Here is a 20,197-nt window from a genome sequence, read left to right on the forward strand (position 1 = left end):
GGGTAGATGGTAGTTAGATGCAGTCTTATGGACTTAAGGCTCACAGTCTACCTGCTGACTGATTGTCTGAAGCCTTCACAATGGGTTCGGTGTCTCCATCTGCAGATTATCGCGACTCTGGCAGCCGACTGCTGCCAGGTAGGTGTGCAGCTCTGGTCCTCTTTGTTACCTCAGGACTGCAACTGCCAACTGCTGCTCCCTGCCAACTGGCACCTGCCTGACACTGGTCATGTGACCTGCTGCTCCTGATCTCTTCAGCTGCTGTAGAGACTACTGGGAATTCTTTGCCTATATAATGCCAAGTCAGACGTAATAACTCACATAGTGGGGTATTACATGTACAGGACAAAGGACTTGCGTAGGACAGATGCTCTTTGTTCTGTATGACTTTCACAAACTGGGCTGGGCGGCTACTAAGCAGTCGCTGGCCTGATGGATCCATTTGACTATTCGCTATGCTTATGCTGCGGCAGATCTTTCAGCCCCATCCATGGTGACTGCTCATTCTACCCTGTTGGTGGGTACTTCATGGTCAGTGCGACGTGGTGCTTCTGCGGAGCAGCTGTGTAAAGCTACCATGTCGTCCTCTGCATATACGTTTCTGAAGGTTCTATTCATTTGACACCTTCGCCTCCCCTGAGGGGGAAACAGTTCTCAGTGCAGCCCAGGAGCATCCCCTCCCTTAAGGGATTAGCTTTGGGACGTCCCAGCATAATTGTGTCCCCTATGGAGGAAGAAGAAAAGGAGATTTATGTTCTTACCTTTTGAATCCTTTTCCTTGATTCCATAGGGGACACTGGACGTCCACCCTGACGCACCTGGCTTGCGGGGCTTTGTTCTGCTTCCAGTTCTCCTGTTTACATCTGCTGTGTGTTTTTTGCCCATAGCCTAGATTCTCAGTCTATTGCACTGTGGTATTGTTTTTACTTTACTAACATCAAATCTGAATTATATAGAACTTTGATGTCCCATACTCCTTAATTAGTGGAGTCTTATTGATGCTTTTTTTTCTGTAGTAAGCACAGTGAATGAGACAGAACAGTTCTCCAGGAAAGGACAGGAGAACCATTAAATATAGTGGGGATGAGCAGAATGAGGAGGGGATATTAGTAGGGGCGGTGGGTGCGAGTAGAGGTGACCCGAGAGCAAATGATGGGATTGATATTTATTCTCACGGAGCTGTGTTGCCCACTAGATGTGCTGCTATTAATGTCTTGAAAAAGGGCTATGGCAAGACCAAAATGTTGTCACCTGACTATTTGTGTGCTTGTAGTAAAATATGATGATTTATTTCCTGCCAAAAGAAGACTGGCGAGAGCCGTTTATTCAGTGAGGCAGCACAGATAGTGTAATGGTTAGCATTAATGCCTCACAGCACTGAGGTCTTGGGTTCAATTCCCACCGTGGCCCAACTGTGTGGAGTTTGTATATTCTCCCCGTGCTTCTGTGGGTTGATACGCACACTCCCAAAAATATACTGGTAGGTTAATTGACTCCCAATTGAAATGAACCCTAGTGTGTATAGAGGAATATATGGGCACTACATAAAAAATTGGTAAGAAATAAATAATTTGATTAGAACAATATTGACAGCTACAGACTCTTTGTATCAAAAGGAAGCCAGTGTGGTTTGCAAAAAAAAAGTAGCAAGTATTGTGACAGTAAAAAAGATGGCCTTCAGGAAATATAAGCAGACTCAAAATAATGAATACAAAGAGGTGTATTGGTAGACAGAAGAAAGCTAAGAAGGTAATCACATGTGCAAAGGCACAAGCTGAAGAGTAAATGGCCCAGCCAGTAGATAAATGGGGCAATACTTTTTGTTTTAGGAATATAAGTGAAAATATAAAAACAAAAGGAGGAATAATATGAATAAAGACAGTGAGAGTTTTGTTGAGGGAGATGAGGTAATAGAAGATTATCTTAATTATTTTTGCTCAGTATTCATTACAGAACGAGAGAGAAAAGGGCTACACTTAAGTTGCAAGTATATTCAGAAAAATTAGGTTTCTGAATATTTACAGAGGAGTAGGTCATAACAGAATTCTCAAATCTGAAAGTGGATAAATCAGTGGGGCATATGGGATACATCCAAGCATACTTAAAGAGCTTAAATGGGTGCTGGTTATACCATGAACAGAATTATTCAACCAGTCACTAGCTACAGGAGTAATTCCAGAGGACTGGGAAAGAGTGAATGTAGTCCCACTGCACAAAAGTGGAAGCAAGTAAGTAAGATGGCCTTACATCAGTAGTAAGGACATTAATGAAAGCCCTCTCTTAAAAGAAGCAGTTGTGGAACATCTCAAATCCAGCAATTTATATGATCCCACACAGCATGGAGAATGCTGGGGAGATCATGTCAATGAGGAGATCATGTCAATGAAATCTTATTGACTTTTTTTTTTTTTTTTCCTGGGTGACTAAAGTAATAGGGGAGGGGTGTGTAGATGTAGCTTTTCAAAACTTTAGTATGGCTGTTGACACTGTCCCACATCAGACTATTAAATAAATAAACTTGAAAGCTTGGTATAAGATTCTAAGATGGTCCATCAGGGCTGATTGAAAAGCAATGAGACTGCCTCTGTTTCTCTGTCCCATAGGTAGATGTGGCAACACTATGCTGGTTATTGTGAAGATCCTACATCGATGTGTCTGAACCTGCGGTTGGATTGCCGTAGTCGTCTTTGTTTGTTCACAGCGAGTGGAAGATGTATGTTTCGTCATTGCAGATGAGGAAGATGTGTCTGTGAGATTGTCAGAGACGTGTGATTGAATTCTCTGTTAAACTTAGAAATGTTTTGAAACTTGGGTTGTTTGGATTCGATACACAAAGAAGACTATGGCAGTACAACCGCAGGATCAGACACATCGATGTATGAGCTTCACAATAACCAGCATAGCGTTGCCACGTCTACCTAAAACAGAGACAGTCTCATTACTTTTCAATCAGCCCTAGTGTGTGTGTGTGTGTATGTGCGATGTGACTAAGACGCACCAGGAGACTGTGCTGATTCATTTAATGTGTGACACTTGTATGTCTGTGTGCGACTGAGTCAATCGGCAAGCAAAGTGGTATGAGGCAGCAGCCACAGCTTTTTTTTCCACGCCAAGTTCTGTTTACAGTCTGTCTCATACAGATATACAAGTGTCACATATCAAATTAATCCGAACTCCCTCCTGGTGTGTCCCAGACGCATTGCAACTTAAGCTGGGTGCACACTGACATATATATTGGCTGATCAATTGATCAGCCAATGTATCTGCTGCCCGTCGGGCAGTGTGTGCCCGCGATATGTTGGTGAACGTCGGCGTTCACCAACATATCGCATTGGCTGTGCTGCACAGCCGATAAACAGATATGTCTGCAGACATATCTGTCCATCGGCAGGTGTGTACGAGCGGTCTGCAGACCGCCCGTAAACACAGAGCGGCAGCCGCGAGGGGGGCTGGACACGCCCCCTGCTCTCCGGGACACACCCTCTGGTCGCCGGGACCAGCAGGCAGGCACAGATGATGGTGGTTCAGTGTGTACGAACAACCATCATCTGCAGATATATTTGCAGATCACTCGATCTGCAGATATATCTGTATAGTGTGTACCCAGCTTTAGAGAAATGCACTTAAAGTGTGTATGCACAAAGCCGTTTGTGCATAACCTTGCCAAATCGTTAGATCGGTCGGCCAATATAACTAGTTGTTGTTCAAGTGTGTACCCCACAAAAGGCTAGTTGATTCCTTAAGAAGTATTGATTTTGGGGAAGCCACATATTAAACCCTATGAATATGGAACAGTTAAAAAAAAGAAAAAAGGGCCCTCATTTTTCTAGGAGGATAAGTACTGGGCTGTAGTGTATAAAGTAGCTTTGCAATTAAATGGGTAGTGTAAACCTTTCAGGGTCACGCCCCCGGAATATATCATGAATATATCATTCTCAATTCAGAATATGCCAGACAAATATTTATTTGTTATTTGTATAGTGCACACATAAAAATAATATTTAGTCATACACATCAGTCCCTTCCTTTAGTAAAGCTAACAATTTATATTAACTTAAAACATGCGTGCACACACAACACCTATAGTTAATTTATTTTTGTTAGAAGCTAGTAATATGGCTTTGTATTGTGGGAGTAAACCAGATTACCTGGTGGAGACCCACACAAGTACTGGGATATCCTACAAACTCCCCACGGATAGAGCCATGGTTTGTATCAAACCCATGACCCCAGTCCTCGGAGGCAGCAAAGCTATCCATTTGGATGTTGTATACATTTTCTATTTATAATTGTGGTTTGATATTAGAGGTATATCAAATTGATATCTATGTTTAGTCACACTTTAATGTTTTCAATAGTGTTTAGTGCATTTTTGCAACAAATCGATGTTTGAAATTGCCCTATTATTTTGTTCAATTTAGAATTCAAACTTTGGGATTTTAGAGCATTTGTAACACATTGATACATGGTGTAATTACTGAGAAGTTACAGTCGCTGTATTGATTCAATTTTATAAGAATCAGCTATGAAACTTTAAATTTGATATGCACTTGTTTAGATGAGGTAAACCAATGAGGCTGATTTTGCTTGTATAGTAACACTGGAATGTCATAATATCTATCTTGTGTTTTCTTTTAAATAGTATTTGCCCTGTAAATAACACCATGACCTCATCCTAATTTTGCTTTACATTTATTTTCATACAGTCCGGTCCATAAATATTGGGACATTGACAGAATTTTCATATTTTGGCCTCTATTCACCACCACAATGGTTTTGAAATGAAACAAACAAAATGTGCTTTAACTGCAGACTTTCAGATTTAATTTGAGGGTAATTACATACAAATCGGGTGAACGGTGTAGGAATTACAACAGTTTTAATATGTGCCTCACACTTTTTAAGGGGCCAAAAGTAATAGGACAATCAACTCAAAAGCTATTTCATGGACAGGTGTGGGCTATTCCCTCGTTATTTCATTATCAATTAAGCAGGTAAAAGGTCTGGAGTTGATTCTAGGTGTGACATTTGCATTTGGAATCAGTTGCTGTCAACTCTCAATATGAGATCCAAAGAGCTGTCACTATCAGTGAAGCAAGCCATCATTAGGCTGAAAAATCAAAACAAACCAATCAGAGAGATAGCAAAAACATTAGGTGTGGTCAAATTAACTGTTTGGAACATTCTTAAAAAGAAAGAATGCACCGGAGAGCTCAGCAACACCAAAAGACCCGGAACACCACGGAAAACAACTGTGGTGGATGACAAAAGAGTTATTTCCCTGGTGAAGAAAAACCCCTTCACAACAGTTGGCCAAATCAAGAACACTCTCCAGGAGGTAGATGTATATGTGTCAAAGTCAACAATAAAGAGAAGACTTCTCAAGAGTGAATATAGAGGGTTCACCACAAGATACAAACCATTGGTGAGCCACAAAAACAGGAAGACCATATTATTAGAGTTTGCCAAACAACATCTAAAAAAGCCATTACAGTTCTGGAACAACATTCTATGGACAGATGAGACAAAGATCAACTTGTACCAGAGTGATGGGAAGAGAAGGAAAGGAATTGCTCATGATCCAAAACATACCACCTCATCAGTGAAGCATGGTGGTGGTAGTGTCATGGCGTGGGCATGTATGGCTGCCAATGGAACTGGTTCCCTTGTATTTATTGATGATGTGACTGCTGACAAAAGCAGCAGAATGAATTCTGAAGTGTTTCGGGCAATATTATATGCTCATATTCAGTCAAATGCTTCAGAACTCATTGGACGGCGCTTCACAGTGCAGACGGACAATGACCTGAAGCATACTGCAAAAGCAACCAAAGAGTTTTTTAAGGCTAAAAAGTGGAATGTTATGCAATGGCCAAGTCAATCCCCTGACCTGAGTCCGATTGAGCATGCATTTCACTTGATGAAGACAAAACTGAACGGAAAATGCCCCAAGAACAAGCAGGAACTGAAGACATTTGCAGTAGAGGCCTGGCAGAGCATCACCAGGGATGAAACCCAGCGTCTGGTGATGTCTATGCGTTCCAGACTTCAGGCTGTAATTGCCTGCAAAGGATTTGCAACAAAGTATTAAAAAGTGAAAGTTTGGGGGGCATCCACTAGACTATTTTATCCCTGTCCAACCTCTTAACGATTTTTCCTTTAAGTTTCCCTTGAAATATGATCTTCCACTCAGATCTTTTGCAAATCTTTTGCAAATTGTTCAAACAATAAACTGTTTTAATCTGTGATTGAGAGCTTTCAGCTATAGTGGGCAGACAGTGGTTCATCGTTTGATCGATCGTTCAGCGTGAACGATGTGTAAACGATTTGTAAGCAATCAAGTGAAATTGACCTGTATGTTCAGTCGATGGAGGAGACGATCAAACGACCAGCGGAAGCACGCATCGTACATCGTTAGAAACAATTACTGCACGATTGGCAAACTATGTTCAAACGATGTTTGCACGATTATCGAACAATTTTATCATTATCGTTCAACTTTATCGTTTAGTGGATACCCCCCTTTAGATTTAGGATTGTTTAGTTTGTCCCATTACTTTTGGCCCCTTAAAAAGTGGGAGGCACATATAGAAACCGTTGTAATTCCTACACCGTTCACCTGATTTGGATGTAATTACCCTCAAATTAAATCTGAAAGTCTGCAGTTATATCACATCTTGTTTGTTTTATTTCAAAGCCATTGTGGTGGTGAATAGAGGCCAAAATATGAAAATTCTGTCAATGTCCAAATATTTATGGACCTGACTGTAGATGTTAGTGTATCCAGTCACTGCACTGCAAACCTTTTTATAGTTAGTTATTTCAGTTAATACTAGCCTAAAATGCAGGATACTGGCAAATTTTATAAATGAGCTGACAGATGAGCAGACCCGCCCCATTTACATGCAGCTCACCGTTTACAGATGATATTCCTCCTTTAATCTACATCATAGCCATTCTTTTTCATCTCTTCACTCCTGTTTCCCTTTTCTCTCTCTGCAATCTCAATGTTCAATCCCCACCCCCTCCTCCGCATCATCACTGCTGACTGAGTTCAATTCTTCATCAAATTGCTTCCCTCATCTTCCTCCCATCCCTCGTTCCACATGCCCCCTTCACTACTTTTGCCATTCAGTCCACCTCATCATCACCCTGCGCCCATCATTATTATTATGTAATCATAATAGACCCCTCCCATATTCACAAACATATAATTAATCCATTCTTTCTTCGTCATAATAAACCTCAATTTTCTTTTTTAACCTCCATTGTGGTTCATTATTCACTCGACATTTTTTATTTTATCATTAACTCTGCATATTTTTCATAACTTTAGAACTCCTCACTCTGCTGTGCTACCCCTCTGCTTTTCCTCAGCTGTTTTTCTAGGTCAAGTGACATTTCTACTTTTTAAAACCTTTTTTTCACTGTTAAGCAAACTCTGTTAAATTATTTGAGAGCCTAACTAATTGTTGTTTTGCCAGTGTCCAATGTAAAATGCATTGTTTAGAATTAACATATTTGATCTTTCTACTTGTTTTGTTATAGGAAAAAGAGCTCTGCAATATGCAGTCATTCCGAGAGCAAAGCAGCTACAACGGTAATCAGCAAACCTATTCACCGGAAGCTCATGGGCCCTCAAGAATGGAAGAGTACAGTCCCAGACAGCAGGCTCCGATATTCCAAAGCGGCTATGGAGGACGTAGAGGAGGGACAGTCACTCCTACTGCAATTACTCCAGGGGAAAACTCCAGTCTGCAAAGTTTCCAAGCTTATCGAAAAGAATCAGGTGACTTCTATTACCTTGGCAACAAAGAGGGAGGACCACCTGGGGGCCAGACACCACAGCGCAGACCAGCTGGACCAGTACAGAGTTATGGGCCTCCTCAAGGAAATACCAGTAGTAGCAGCACTGGCTATGGCAGTCACTATGGGAGAGAGGGCCACCACAGCCAATTTGCAGGTCAGCCATCTGCAGCAGCCAGCCTGTCTCAGTACTCACAAAATTTTACAGGATCATTTTCTCCTGGTGGTGGCCAGTATTCATCTCATGTTTCTAGTCAACAGTTGAGACAACTTTACCAGTCACATCAGCCCCTTCCTCAGTCTGGCAACACACCTGCATCCGCAGGTTCCTCACAACTGCAGCAGATGCAGCGTTCTCCTGTTGGATATCCGCTACGAGTAGGACAGCTTGAACAACATTATCAGTCTTCTGCAGGGTCGCCCTCTAGTTCATTCCCTCTTCAGAGGTTTGGGCAATCTGGAACAAATTACGAGGGCTACAGTCCTGGGGGTCCTACCTCTCCATATGATAGTCATATGTCTGGATCGTCCTATGGGACACAACAAGGCTACAGCAGTTATGCCAGTCAGCACTTAAAGAACTTTGATACAGATAAATTGCCACAAAGTCAGGGACAACAGCCGCAAAACCCTCCTCATGTAATGCAGTATTCAAATTCCTCTAAGTTACTACCACAAAGCCAAACTGGACAATACAACCAATCTGATGTCTCTGTACAATCGCCTATTCAGTTGCAGCAGAACTTCAGCCCAATCTCCAACCCATCTCCAGCTGCTTCTGTAGTACAGTCCCCTAGCTGTAGCTCAACACCTTCACCTCTGATGACTAGTGGGGAAAATATTCAGTGTGGACAGGGAAATTTACCACTCCCAAGCAGAAACCGTATATTACCGGTAATGCCACAGCTGAGTCCTAACACACAGATTAGTAGTTTTAAAGGTTTTGCTGTGGAAGGTCTCCAAGAAAAACATTTAACAGATCCAGGTCTGAACAGCCTCAGTGCTCTCAGTAGCCAAGTAGCCAACTTGCCTAATACAGTTCAACACATGCTGCTTTCTGATGCTTTGGCACCTCACAAGAAAGGTGGTAAAAGGACTTCAAGAAAAACAGACAGTTGTGCCAATTCAGAGACTTCTTCCCAAGCTGAAGAGCAACTAAAATCTCCAATGGCAGAATCATTGGATGGCAGCTGTTCTAGCAGTACAGGAGATCCAGGTGAAAGATTAAGACGGCTAAGTGGCCAGAGCTCCAGTTCAGAAATGGGCTTTAAGGGACTGCCTTCAGAAAAGCCAACTTCACCTGCTCATGTATGGCAAAATGAACCTTTAGGACAGACTGCAATTCAAGAAATCGACACAGTGCCTGAGCCAGCAGAGACTTTTCAGGAAATTCCCAAGGCAAGTGAGAAGTCAGTTGGGGTGATAGTTTCAATGGAAACTGTGGCACACCGGCCAGAAAAAGTAGTTGATGACATTCTGACACCAGTTAATGATGATTTTGAGCAAACACCTAAACCTGAGTTGCCTGAAACGGCTAATGATGAAAATGTTAAGGATTGTCCTATCAGCCAAGATAGAGAACCTAATACTGATGATCCTGTGTCTATAACAACCACTAATATACCCCAAGTAGAATCTGTTAAATCTCCAGTTGGCACTGGATTTGACTTAAACAATGCACATAATACTTCCCAGAATCCCTCTAATCAGCATCCGAAAAATTCAGACATGGGAAATTTTGGTGGGCAAAGTGATCGAAAGTCTGGAAGAGGTGAAAAGTATCCAAGCCTTTTGCAAGAGGTTTTACAAGGTCACCATCAACAAGAAAGAAGGTATGCTATTAATACACAGGAGCATCCAGTAGTTGCTGTAAGCCCCGAAATACCATCAAGGCCCAATGTTCTTGTGAACCAGGCCAATGACCAACCTAATCGCAACATCCTTGGGAAAAGTTTAGCTCCTCATTTAGAATCCTCACATTGGAGTCAGTGGGATAGAAAATCCATTTTAGAAATGAAGCAAATACATTTGTTAGATTATAATGCAAATAGAAAGTTTGAGGTTGAACCACCAACTGTTTCCCATGAACAGAGTGGTATTCCTTCTGAAAGAAGGTCTGTTATATGTGACATATCCCCACTAAGACAACTTGTGCGTGAACCCAATAGTTCTCAAAATGTTGGCATTGTTCAAGAAAGACTACCAGAAGGTAGAGCTGGACAGTCTGTTATACTACCCAGTAGAATATTGTCCATGGAAAGGTCAAATAGTCAAGGTGGTGTGGCCAAGGGTGAAGATATTGAGACCCCAAAGGTGCAGAAAAAGAGAACAGGAGAACAGTGTATGCTATACAGCACCAAAGACTCTGCCAGGGGCAATGCCAGTCCACGATCCATGACATATGAACCTAACCAGAGCCTTAGTTCACAAAACAACCGTGTAGCAAATCCAAAAAGGGGTACTGGTAGGGTGGGATCTCGAGGGAGGTCATCTGCACAATCTCAAGAGCTTAGTAATAGGTTGAAGATGTCTCCAGGAAGAAGTCGTGGTCCAACAGAGGTTCATCACATTAATCCAACAATGAGTCTGTCAGAACGAGCAAGTAGAGATGCTATATACTCTGCTTTTTTTCCTAAAACTGATAGTTCTACTCTAGGCTATCATACAAATTCTAGATCAAGCTCTTATGGGGAGCCTCACCCCACATTCAGTAGTTCTTTACATTACAAAAGACATATGTACCAACAAGAACAATATAAACAATGGCTGGGAAACTCTGCTCAAGCTATACTCTCAGCCTCGCAACATTGCCAGGAAGTTCTGCGGAAAAGTCCAAGACAAGAATCCTTTCATGTTCGTAGTCCAGGTAGACGTGAAACTGAGGGCTTAGGATATAGCCAACAGACTTCATATCACGAATCCAGCAACATAGACTACGGCCGCCAACTGCGTATGGGTGAACGTATAAATGCGGATTTGAAAGGAAACAGTCAAAAGTCTCCATCAGGAGAACCCTTAAATTGGTACTTGGGGCGACACGCTTCTCCATTAAAAAAAGTTGGGTCTCCAATAGGTACAAATCCGAAACCGTTTAGCCCCATTAGGGAATCTGAAACACATAGAACCAGTGCTGAAGAATCAGTGGAGCTCCCAAAACTTGGGTGCAATGCTCATAAGCCTTCAGGACCCGAGGAAGTATCACACCACAACCCATTAATTATGAGAAGAAGAGTACGTTCTTTCATTTCCCCCATTCCTAGCAAGAAGCATTTGCTGGATGACAAAGGACGGCCACCTACTTCTATCCCAAAAGAAGGTCCTGACATAACACCTTCATTACATAGTTTTTCACCAAGGGGCAATGATGGTGAATGTTTATGCGTGACAGAAGAATCCACTGGACCTGAACAGAGGAGCCCCCCCAAAGTATCACTTTCAAGTCCAACAAAGACAAAAATTCTCCCGCCCCGCAAGGGAAGGGGTCTCAAGCTCGAAGCTATAGTGCAGAAAATTACATCTCCCAATGTGCGTCGCATTTCTGCCTCAAGCAGCTCAGAGAGTGCTCTTGAACCAGTAACACTTGATGACTTTTTATCTCTCAAAGGCAAGGAATCAGGAAGTGGTAATGGATTTGTGCAAGAAGAAGAAAGAGCAGTTGATGTCTTACCAGATTTATCTAGCAATGAAGAGATAAAAATCCACAGACTTTCACCAAAGTCATTGAACACCTGTACTATCCAGGATGACAAGCAGATTAAAATGGAAATCGCTGAACAGTCTATAGAAACCATAGATCTTTCACAAACTAGAGCACTAATACAGCAAACATCCAACCATGTTATGGAAGGAAGGGGAACCTCTCCAACTTTGGAATCAAAATGCCCTTTGCCACAGGTTCAACCACATGCAGTGGCTGACAATGATAAGATAATTATTACCCCCAAACAAGAGATAATACCTCCAAAAGGCTACTTTCCATCGGGGAAAAAAAAAGGTCGTCCTATTGGAAGTGTCAACAAGCAGAAAAAACAAGAGCTTAAGCAGCAAAAGCTTCAACAGCACCAGCAAGGACAAGAACAGCAGCAGCTTCAAGCATCTATTACAGTAGGTCTGACATCTTCTCCCCCTCCTGTTCTTCCTCCACCACCACAAACACAGTCAGAGCATGAATTAGAATCTGAGCCTAAACCGAAAAGGAGGAGAAGGGAGAGAAGGAAGCAAGCTGGTACAGCAAGAAGGCGACTGGGTAAGCAAGCAGCTCCTATAATTGTCCCAATAGAGCCAGAGATCAAATTAAAGTATGCCAGCCAAACCATTGACAACAAAACTGAGTCCAAAACCAAATCATTTTTTCCCTATATCCATGTAGAAAATAAGGAGGAATTAGGCTTGTCTTGTGTTGTAATCAATGCTGAAGAGGAGGAACAACGGTGGAAAAAACTAACATCTGTACGAAAGGGTCAAATGACCACAACTCCACAGCCTACTGAGAGCAAAGCTCTTCCGATCTCGAGCTTCATGGTACAGGGGCCAGCTGTAACAGAGTCTGCATTAATAGGACACCTTGTCTGTTGTTTTTGTGGAAAATGGGCCAATTACAAGAATCTTGGAGATGTATTTGGGCCTTTTTACACCCAAGAATATGCATCTACACTATCCAAAAACCCACCACCGAAAAAATCAACAGAAACTCCCAAAAAAGTGAAAGTTCGACACAAAGATGCATTGGATGGTTCCAAGACTGACTCTGAGGAGGAGGAGGAGGAGGAGCCTCAGCAAGCCAGGGAACATCGCAGCCTGTCTACACATCCCCGTTACAAACGTCGGAATCGTTCAGGAGACTGTCTCACTTCTAGACATGCTGTACCCTCACGTAGGAAGACCACTGACCTTTGTGAACTGTCAGTGGACTCTCGTGGACTAACTACTGCAGATGTAATCCCTGACCAAGGGTTTCCAATCCCTCAACTACCTCTCGACAGCAATGAATTCTGGATGCATGAGGGATGTGTCCTTTGGGCCAACGGTGTCTACTTTGTTTGTGGCCGATTGTATGGTTTGCAGGAGGCTTTTGATCTTTCCAGAGAGATGGTGAGTTTATTAAATTATAAATGTTAATCATAATCTGGTATGCTAGATGTAGTGAGAAGTGTTATTGACTAAACTCTCCTACCAGAAAGTCAGGGTCATGTACAGCATAGTATTTCCATTTCGCTGTGTTACTGTTACACATTCCTCCCAATTTTTTTTCATTTTTATTAACCGTTCTCCTCTCTTCACTTCCTAGCATAATTGTAATGCCTTATAAGAAGGTCTTTGCCATTTTAGATGAACTCACCACTTATCTAATACAAAATCCAGTTTGAAAACAACATAGAAACTAAATGTCCCGTCAGCACCTCTGTTAGAAATTCTATCAGTCGCCGACTGCAGAAAATAAACACAATTGTTTTTTTGTTGCCCTTGTGGTAATTTACAGCTGTGGACATAAAGCCTTTACATCTCTGGTAGTGTTGAGTTAACCCAAATTTGCACTGAACATCCACAGTTCTACCAACATCTGTCAGGACATTAACAAAATCTGCATTTAAAACAGAGGATAAAGAAAATGGCTGGGTACTCTTACAAGTAATATTCCTAACTATGTGTGATCAATAGGTTGTTATATAAACCACACCTCAAATACCCTTGAAATCCTATAAATCAGTGGCTTCAACCTCAACCCTCAAGTTTTCTCAACAGGTCATGTTTTGAGGATTTATGTCTGGGGAAACAGGTGGGATAATTATTGACCCAGCAAAGTAGAATAACTCACCTGTGCATGATTAAAGACATCCACAAAACATGAGCTGTTGGTAGCACTTGAGAATTGGAGTTGGGGGGGTATTTATCAAAGACTGGAGAGAGAGAAAATGGTGAGAGATAAAGCACTAACCAATCAGCTTCTAACTTACATTTGCAAGGTGTGGTTGAAAAATGACAGTTAGGAGCTGATTGGTTAATACTTTTTCTCTCACAATATTATCTCTCATCAAGCTTTAGTACATAGACCCCTCAATCAATCTAATGATTCTAATGGGGCACATCCACTAGACGATCTACTCCCTGTCCAATCTCTAAACGATTTTCCCTTGATTTTTTCCCTTGAAATTTTATCTTTCAGTCTGAACGATTTGCAAACCATCTTTAATAGATCAAGTAAAATTGATCTGCATGTTCAGTCGACTGACGAAACGATCAAACGACCAGCGGGAGCGCGCATCGTTGATCGTTAACGACCAAACACTGCACGATTTATAAACTATTTTTAAACGATTGAACGATAACGACGTCTTTATCGTTCAATCGCTTGCTAAAATCGTATAGTGGATGCCCCCCTTAATAGTTTTCAATTTCAGGGGCCTATATATCAAAGCTGGGAGAGAGAGAAAATTGCGAGAGAAAAAGTACTAACCAATCAGCTTCCAATTTACATTTTGCAGGCTGTGTTTAAAAAATTATAGTAGCTGATTGGTTGGCAATTTATTTGTTACATTTTTATCTCTCTCCCAGCTTTGATACATAGGCCCCGAAATATGCAACAAAATGTGAAAGACAAAGCATAACGGTAGAAGACCAGTTATAGATGTCTTAATGGTGCACTGAATACTATAACTGTTTTTCTACTTCATCCATGAGTTGCGTATTAAGAGCTAGAATAAATGGCTGAAATGTTTTAGGTGCAATGACTACCTGGCATTTGTCCAATCCCGTCTTATTGGGCCTGTAATGTCAGAGATAAATGTGGGCTAGCTTATGAAATTGCAGTAAAAAAAATTAATCTTTTTATAGATGGAACTTAAAACAGGATTTTGGTACTGACCGAAAAATCCCTTTCTCTGATTCCATAGGGGACACTGGAGGCTTTAAGACAGTGGGGTATAGACGTGCGCTGAGTGGAGTTTGCACTTTAATTTTTTTTTAAGTGTGACTAGCTCCTCCCCCTCTACCTCCCTACAAGCCCAATTTAAGTTCATGCCTGAGGGCAGCTGGACGTGTTAGACTCCTCCTCAGGGTTTAGGAATTTGCAATAAACAAGCATTGAGGACAGACAGGCAGTAGCTGCACTGCGCGCATAGCGGACCCCCACCAGTCAATAACCGCCGCCGGCAGCACGCAGCCCGTAAGTATTACCTGGCTCCCCGACTAGCTTCTCTACATAGGCTGTATGCAAAGTGCTTCCCCGATTAGCGGGGCAGCCAGACAGCGTAGACACGCCGCAGGGATCACACCATGCTCTCCAGGCATCCTAAAAGAGGAGTCCCCTATCAACAGCGGCAGCGCTGGTAAGGGTGTATGCAGACTGTCCCGACTAGCGGGGCAGCCAGGCAGTACAAACGGCTGTGTCAGCCAGGCTGGGGACTACTTATTTATTAGTGGTTATTCCTCCTATGCCTAGCATTTTCAGGCACTGCTAGGAGCGCATTTAGGGCTAGTGTGGCTCTCTCCTGCCTCTCTGTATCCCAGTTTCTTCTTCGCCTGACCTATTTCACTACACTTTTATGTTGTTTGTGTGGGGTCTGTATGTAGCATGACTGGCAAACTAAAAGCATCTCAAAAGTTATTTCTACTTCAGGGTCCATAGGGGGTCCACAGGGTTGACCTTGGGGTATAGCTGGATCTGGATCCACGGGCACCACGCAGTTAAAACTTTTGCTGCTTCCAGGATGCACTTGGGTCCATCCTCCTCTATCCCCTGCCCCCGAGCCACAGGCACCTCAGTTTTAGTTGGTGCCCGGACGGAGTCGGGTCACCCTGGCGCAGTGGGGCTGCATATGCAGCCCCTAAGCTTATTTTTATTTTTTAAAAAGATGTTTGTTTATTTATTTTTACTCTTCAGAGCGGCAGCATCAGACTGTCCATCTGGACGTCCACGCTGCCGCTCCAACAGCCCCGCTGGCGCTGCAACGCCAGTACTGATCTGGGGATCGCAGTGGGACCCCGGAGTCAGTACTGGCAGGGCTCCGGGAGCTCCCACTGACTTCTGCCGGATTCTACAGAGCCAGGGTAATCTGCGTTCAGCGCATCGCGCTGCGTGCAGGGGAAAAATGCAGTCTCTCACCGCCGGTCTCTGGGGACAGACCGGCGGCGCTAGTAGCGGCGGCGGGCTCCCCCTCTTCAGCAATACCCCGCGTGTCCGCTGGACCACCAGGGTATAAGTGCTGGAAGGGAACCAGCGTCCCTGGGGTTAATTACTAGCCAGGGGAGGCAGCCTTCCCTGGTTTAGCGGCTCCTCCCTTCAGCTCATTGCGCCTTCTCTCATGCGTGCTGGCATCGCTGAGCTGCTCCTCCTAAGGCCACTCCTCCTCAGAACTCTCCGGCGGCCATCTTCTCAGTGGCAAGCGCAGATCTCACAGGCGGTGCTTGGACTGGTCCCCCTGTGTACCTCTTCTCTGCAAAAGGACGGTGTTCGCAGCGCTACAGCCCACTGAATCTGGGAGGTTGATTGTAGCGAAAGGTGCAGTGAGTATAACTTCCAGCATGGTATGTGACTTTTGCTAGTGCTGCTGTCTGTGCTAATTTCTTCTGACTGTCATCTTATAACTATCCCTTTCCTTCTCCTACGACCCGCAGGTGTGTGGGGGAGGGGCGTTTTTCTGTGTACCGCACTTATATAAATCGTATTTGTGAGGTCAGTCACATACAGTGTTGTGCTACTCCGTACCATTTTGTGGACTGTTTGTGTTGCATACTTGGGAGTGCGCAGGTGTTATACGCCTCACCTCTGCAGGGGTTGATAAAGAGGATTTATCACAGGATGGTCTGTGCGGGCGGTGCCAGCTGGCACCTGGCCCCTCTAGACCCCTACGGCGCAGGATCCTCCTTAGGCAATGTTTTCGCAAGTGCTGGCGTCAATCGTGGACCGTTTAGCGGTCCCGACTGCAGTCCCTACTAGGGCGTTGCCCCAGCCAACCATCCCCCATTCCCCGGGTATTCCGCATTTATTGCAGTCTCCTCCCGGGTCTCAGACTGTGGGTCCTTATTCGGGGTTGCCTGTGTACGTACAGTCTATCTCCGTGACACAGCAGTCCATAGTGCCCTTTCAGGGGTATCCTCAGGCAGTTCCTTCACCCTGGGTGGATGTACTCTCCAGCTCTGTTCAGAGTCTGGCGGCTTCGTCTTCGGCTTTTCAGTCGATGCTACATAGTGACATGCCCCCAAAGGCGTCCAAGCGCCCCGTTACGGCTTCACTTGCTGCTCAGTTAACTGACACGGACGTGTCTTCAGATGACGGAGAAGTACATGAGGACACTGACTCGGATGCCATGGCCCAGGAGGTGGAGACTAAGTCCTCCATTAATGTGCCGGCATTGGTTAGGGCGGTGCGGGCCATCTTTCACATAGAGGAGGATGCGCCAGCTCCTAGGTCGAAGTATCCGAATTTTAAAAAGGCAAAGGTAACTTTGAATGTTTTTCCCCTGTCTGACCAATTGACGGATCGTATGGCGGGGGCCTGGCTGTCGCCCAGTAAGAGATTCCAACTACAGAAGCGGTTGGCATCCAACTATCCTTTTCCTGAAGCTCATTGCAGGAAATGGGAAACTCCACCGGCGGTGGATTCCCATGTCACCCGCTTAATTAAAAGCGCTACGTTGCCCTTACCGTCTATCTCCTCCCTGAAGGATCCCACGGACAGGAAAGTGGAGACTTGCTTAAAGTCTATCTACTCTCTCTCTGGGGCAGTGGCCCGTCCATCCATGGCCATTTCTTGGGTGGCTAAAGCCGTTGAGAACTGGGCAAACACTTTAGAGGATACCTTTCCAGATGATGCTCCAGATATCCAGAGGGCGTTAATAGGATAGATGAGAGATGCGGCTTCCTATATTGGGGAAGCATCGTCAGATGCCAGCCTGCTGACATCTAGGGTTTCGGCTGCAGCTGTGTCTGCACGTCGGTCCTTGTGGCTGCGGTCCTGGAGAGCTGACGCAGACTCTAAAAAGGGCCTGGAGGCCTTACCTTTTAATGGGGAGTTGCTATTTGGTCCAGACTTGGACAAAATAGTGGATACTCTGGCTAAATCTAAATCAGCCTTCCTCCCTTCGGCTTCAGAACCTGCTAAGGTGCGGAGCTCCGCTTTTCGGTCCTTTCGGGTTCAGGGCAATTCCAAAGGTCAGTCCTTCCCGAGGCAGTCGGCGACCAAGACTGCCTCTAAGCCCAAGAAGCAGACCTGGAGTGCCAGGCGCCCTTCTTCCAAGCAGGAAGATAAACCTTCTGACTGATGGGACGGGCCTCCCTCTGGGGAACCCCAGATTGGGAGGCCGACTTCTTCAATTTGCCCAGTGCTGGCACAATACCACCACGGATGCCTGGGTTCGAGAAGTGGTCTCCCAGGGGTACGCCCTGTCTTTTCGGCACAGACCGCCCCACCAATATTTCTGCACTAGTACTTCTCAGGACAAAACCAAGGCTTTGCAGATTTCGGAAGCTATAGAGTACTTGCTGAAAGCAGGGGTCATTGTTCCCGTTCCTCAATCACTCTACTCTGTTTCTGGTGCAGAAACCCAATGGTTCTCATCGCCCTATCCTCAATTTGAAGTCTCTGAACAAATTCCTCTGAGTTCCCAAATTCAGGATGGAAACGTTACTTTCCATCATTCTGGCGACGGCACCAAGGGTATTCACCAAAGTGATGGCGATCATGGCCGCACATCTTCGGAGCCAGAATGTACGGCTGCTGCCGTATCTAGACGACCTCCTTTTCCTGGCAAGCTCTCCGGAGGTACTGCTTCAACATCTCCACCTGACGATCGCTTGTGTGCAAGCGCACGGGTGGTTGATAAATTGGAGAAAGTCCTCCCTGATTCCATCACAGACGATGGTTCATTTGGGAGCCCTGCTAGCTTCTCGTCAGCAAAGGATCTTCCTGAGTCCGGAAAAGGTCTCCTCTCTACAGCTGCGGATACACAGTTGCCTGAGCAGTTGCCGCCTGTCGGTCCATTCGGCTATGAGAGTTCTGGGGTTGATGGTGTCGGCATTCGACATGGTGGAATTTGCCCAGTTCCGTTCACGGCCCCTGCAGGGGCTGATTTTATCAGAATGGAACGGGTTACCTCACCGTATCCGCTCTCAGATGCTGGTGTTGTCCCCGGAGGTTTGGCAGTCTTTGGCTTGGTGGCTTCAGACAGCCCATCTGGTCGAGGGACGCCCCTTTTGGATCCCGGACTGGGTCCTGCTCACAACAGATGCCAGTCTCCAGGGTTGGGGGGCAGTGACAGACTCGTTGTCACTTCAGGGACGTTGGACTGCGGAAGAAGCACTTCTCCCCATAAACATCCTGGAACTGCGGGCGGTGTACAGGGCCCTGTAGTCGTCCGGCACCGCTCTTCAAGGAAGGGCGGTTCAAGTTCAGTCCGACAACTCCACCATGGTGGCGTACATCAACCACCAGGGAGGAACTTGCAGTCGGGCTGTGATGTCGGAGTGTGTCTCGCATCCTTGCTTGGGCGGAGTGCCACATTCCAGCAATATCGGCGGTCTTCATCCCCGGACTTCCTCAGCCGTCAAGACGTGCGTCCCGGGGAATGGTCGCTTCACCCATAGGTGTTTCAGCTACTCGTAGACAGATGGGGGCTGCCGGAGCTGGACTTGATGGCCTCCCATCACAATCGCAAATTGGCAGTTTACAGGTCAAGGACGAGACGCAGGCGCATGTCTGGTAGACGCGCTGTCGGTAAAATGGAGGTTTCACCTGGCGTATCTGTTTCCTCCAATATCCCTGCTACCTCGGGTCCTGCGGAAATTCAAGCAGGACGGCGGCACGCTCATGCTGGTGGCTCCAGCGTGGCCCAGACGTCCTTGGTACTCCGATCTGAGGAGCCTCTCCATCGACGCTCCGTACCTTCTCCCTCAGCGTCAGGACCTATTGTCTCAAGGGCCCTGCCTTTACCCGGATCTGGGCCGGCTGTCTTTGACGGCGTGGCTCTTGAGACAGCCTTCTTAAGGTATCGGGGCTTCTCGGGTTCGGTTATTAGTACCATGCTCAGGGCACGCAAGCCTGCTTCCGCACGGATTTACCACGGGGGGTGGCACACTTTCTTTCGGTGGTGTGAGTCCAGAAACTATGATCCTCAGGTGTTCTGCGTTTCTAGGATCTTGGAATTTCTACAATCAGGTTTGGACCTAGGCTTATGCCTTGCCTCCCTGAAGGTGCATGTGTCCGCGCTGTCCGTGTGGTTCCAGTGAAGGATCGCTACACTGCCAGATGTTCACACTTTTTTCCAAGATGTTCTCCGAATCCAGCCTCCCTTCGTGCCTCCTGTGGCTCCTTGGGACTTGGCGGTGGTTCTTCGGGTCCTGCAGGGTCCTCCTTTTGAGCCTCTTGAGTCGGTGGAACTCAAGTGGTTAACGTTTG

At 45.2% G+C, this 20,197-nt stretch overlaps 1 protein-coding gene across 7 annotated transcripts in view; it reads left to right on the forward strand.

Moving 5' to 3' along the window:
* LOC148532262 (transcription factor 20-like) overlaps positions 1–20,197 on the forward strand; it is a 93,968-nt gene that overhangs the window by 27,779 nt on the left and 45,992 nt on the right. For all 7 annotated transcript variants that reach the window (XR_015877744.1, XM_088468024.1, XM_088468028.1 and 4 more), the window contains one exon: positions 7,549–12,897. Coding sequence is in view for 6 of the 7 variants with exons in the window: in XM_088468024.1 (XP_088324150.1) it covers positions 7,567–12,897 (5,331 nt within the window). In the remaining variant the exon portion in view is untranslated. The remainder of the gene's footprint in view (positions 1–7,548; positions 12,898–20,197) is intronic.

The sequence above is a fragment of the Taudactylus pleione genome, unplaced genomic scaffold (genome assembly GCF_031769625.1).
Source record: "Taudactylus pleione unplaced genomic scaffold, aTauple2 ptg000080l, whole genome shotgun sequence".
Taxonomy (NCBI): Eukaryota; Metazoa; Chordata; class Amphibia; order Anura; family Myobatrachidae; genus Taudactylus; species Taudactylus pleione.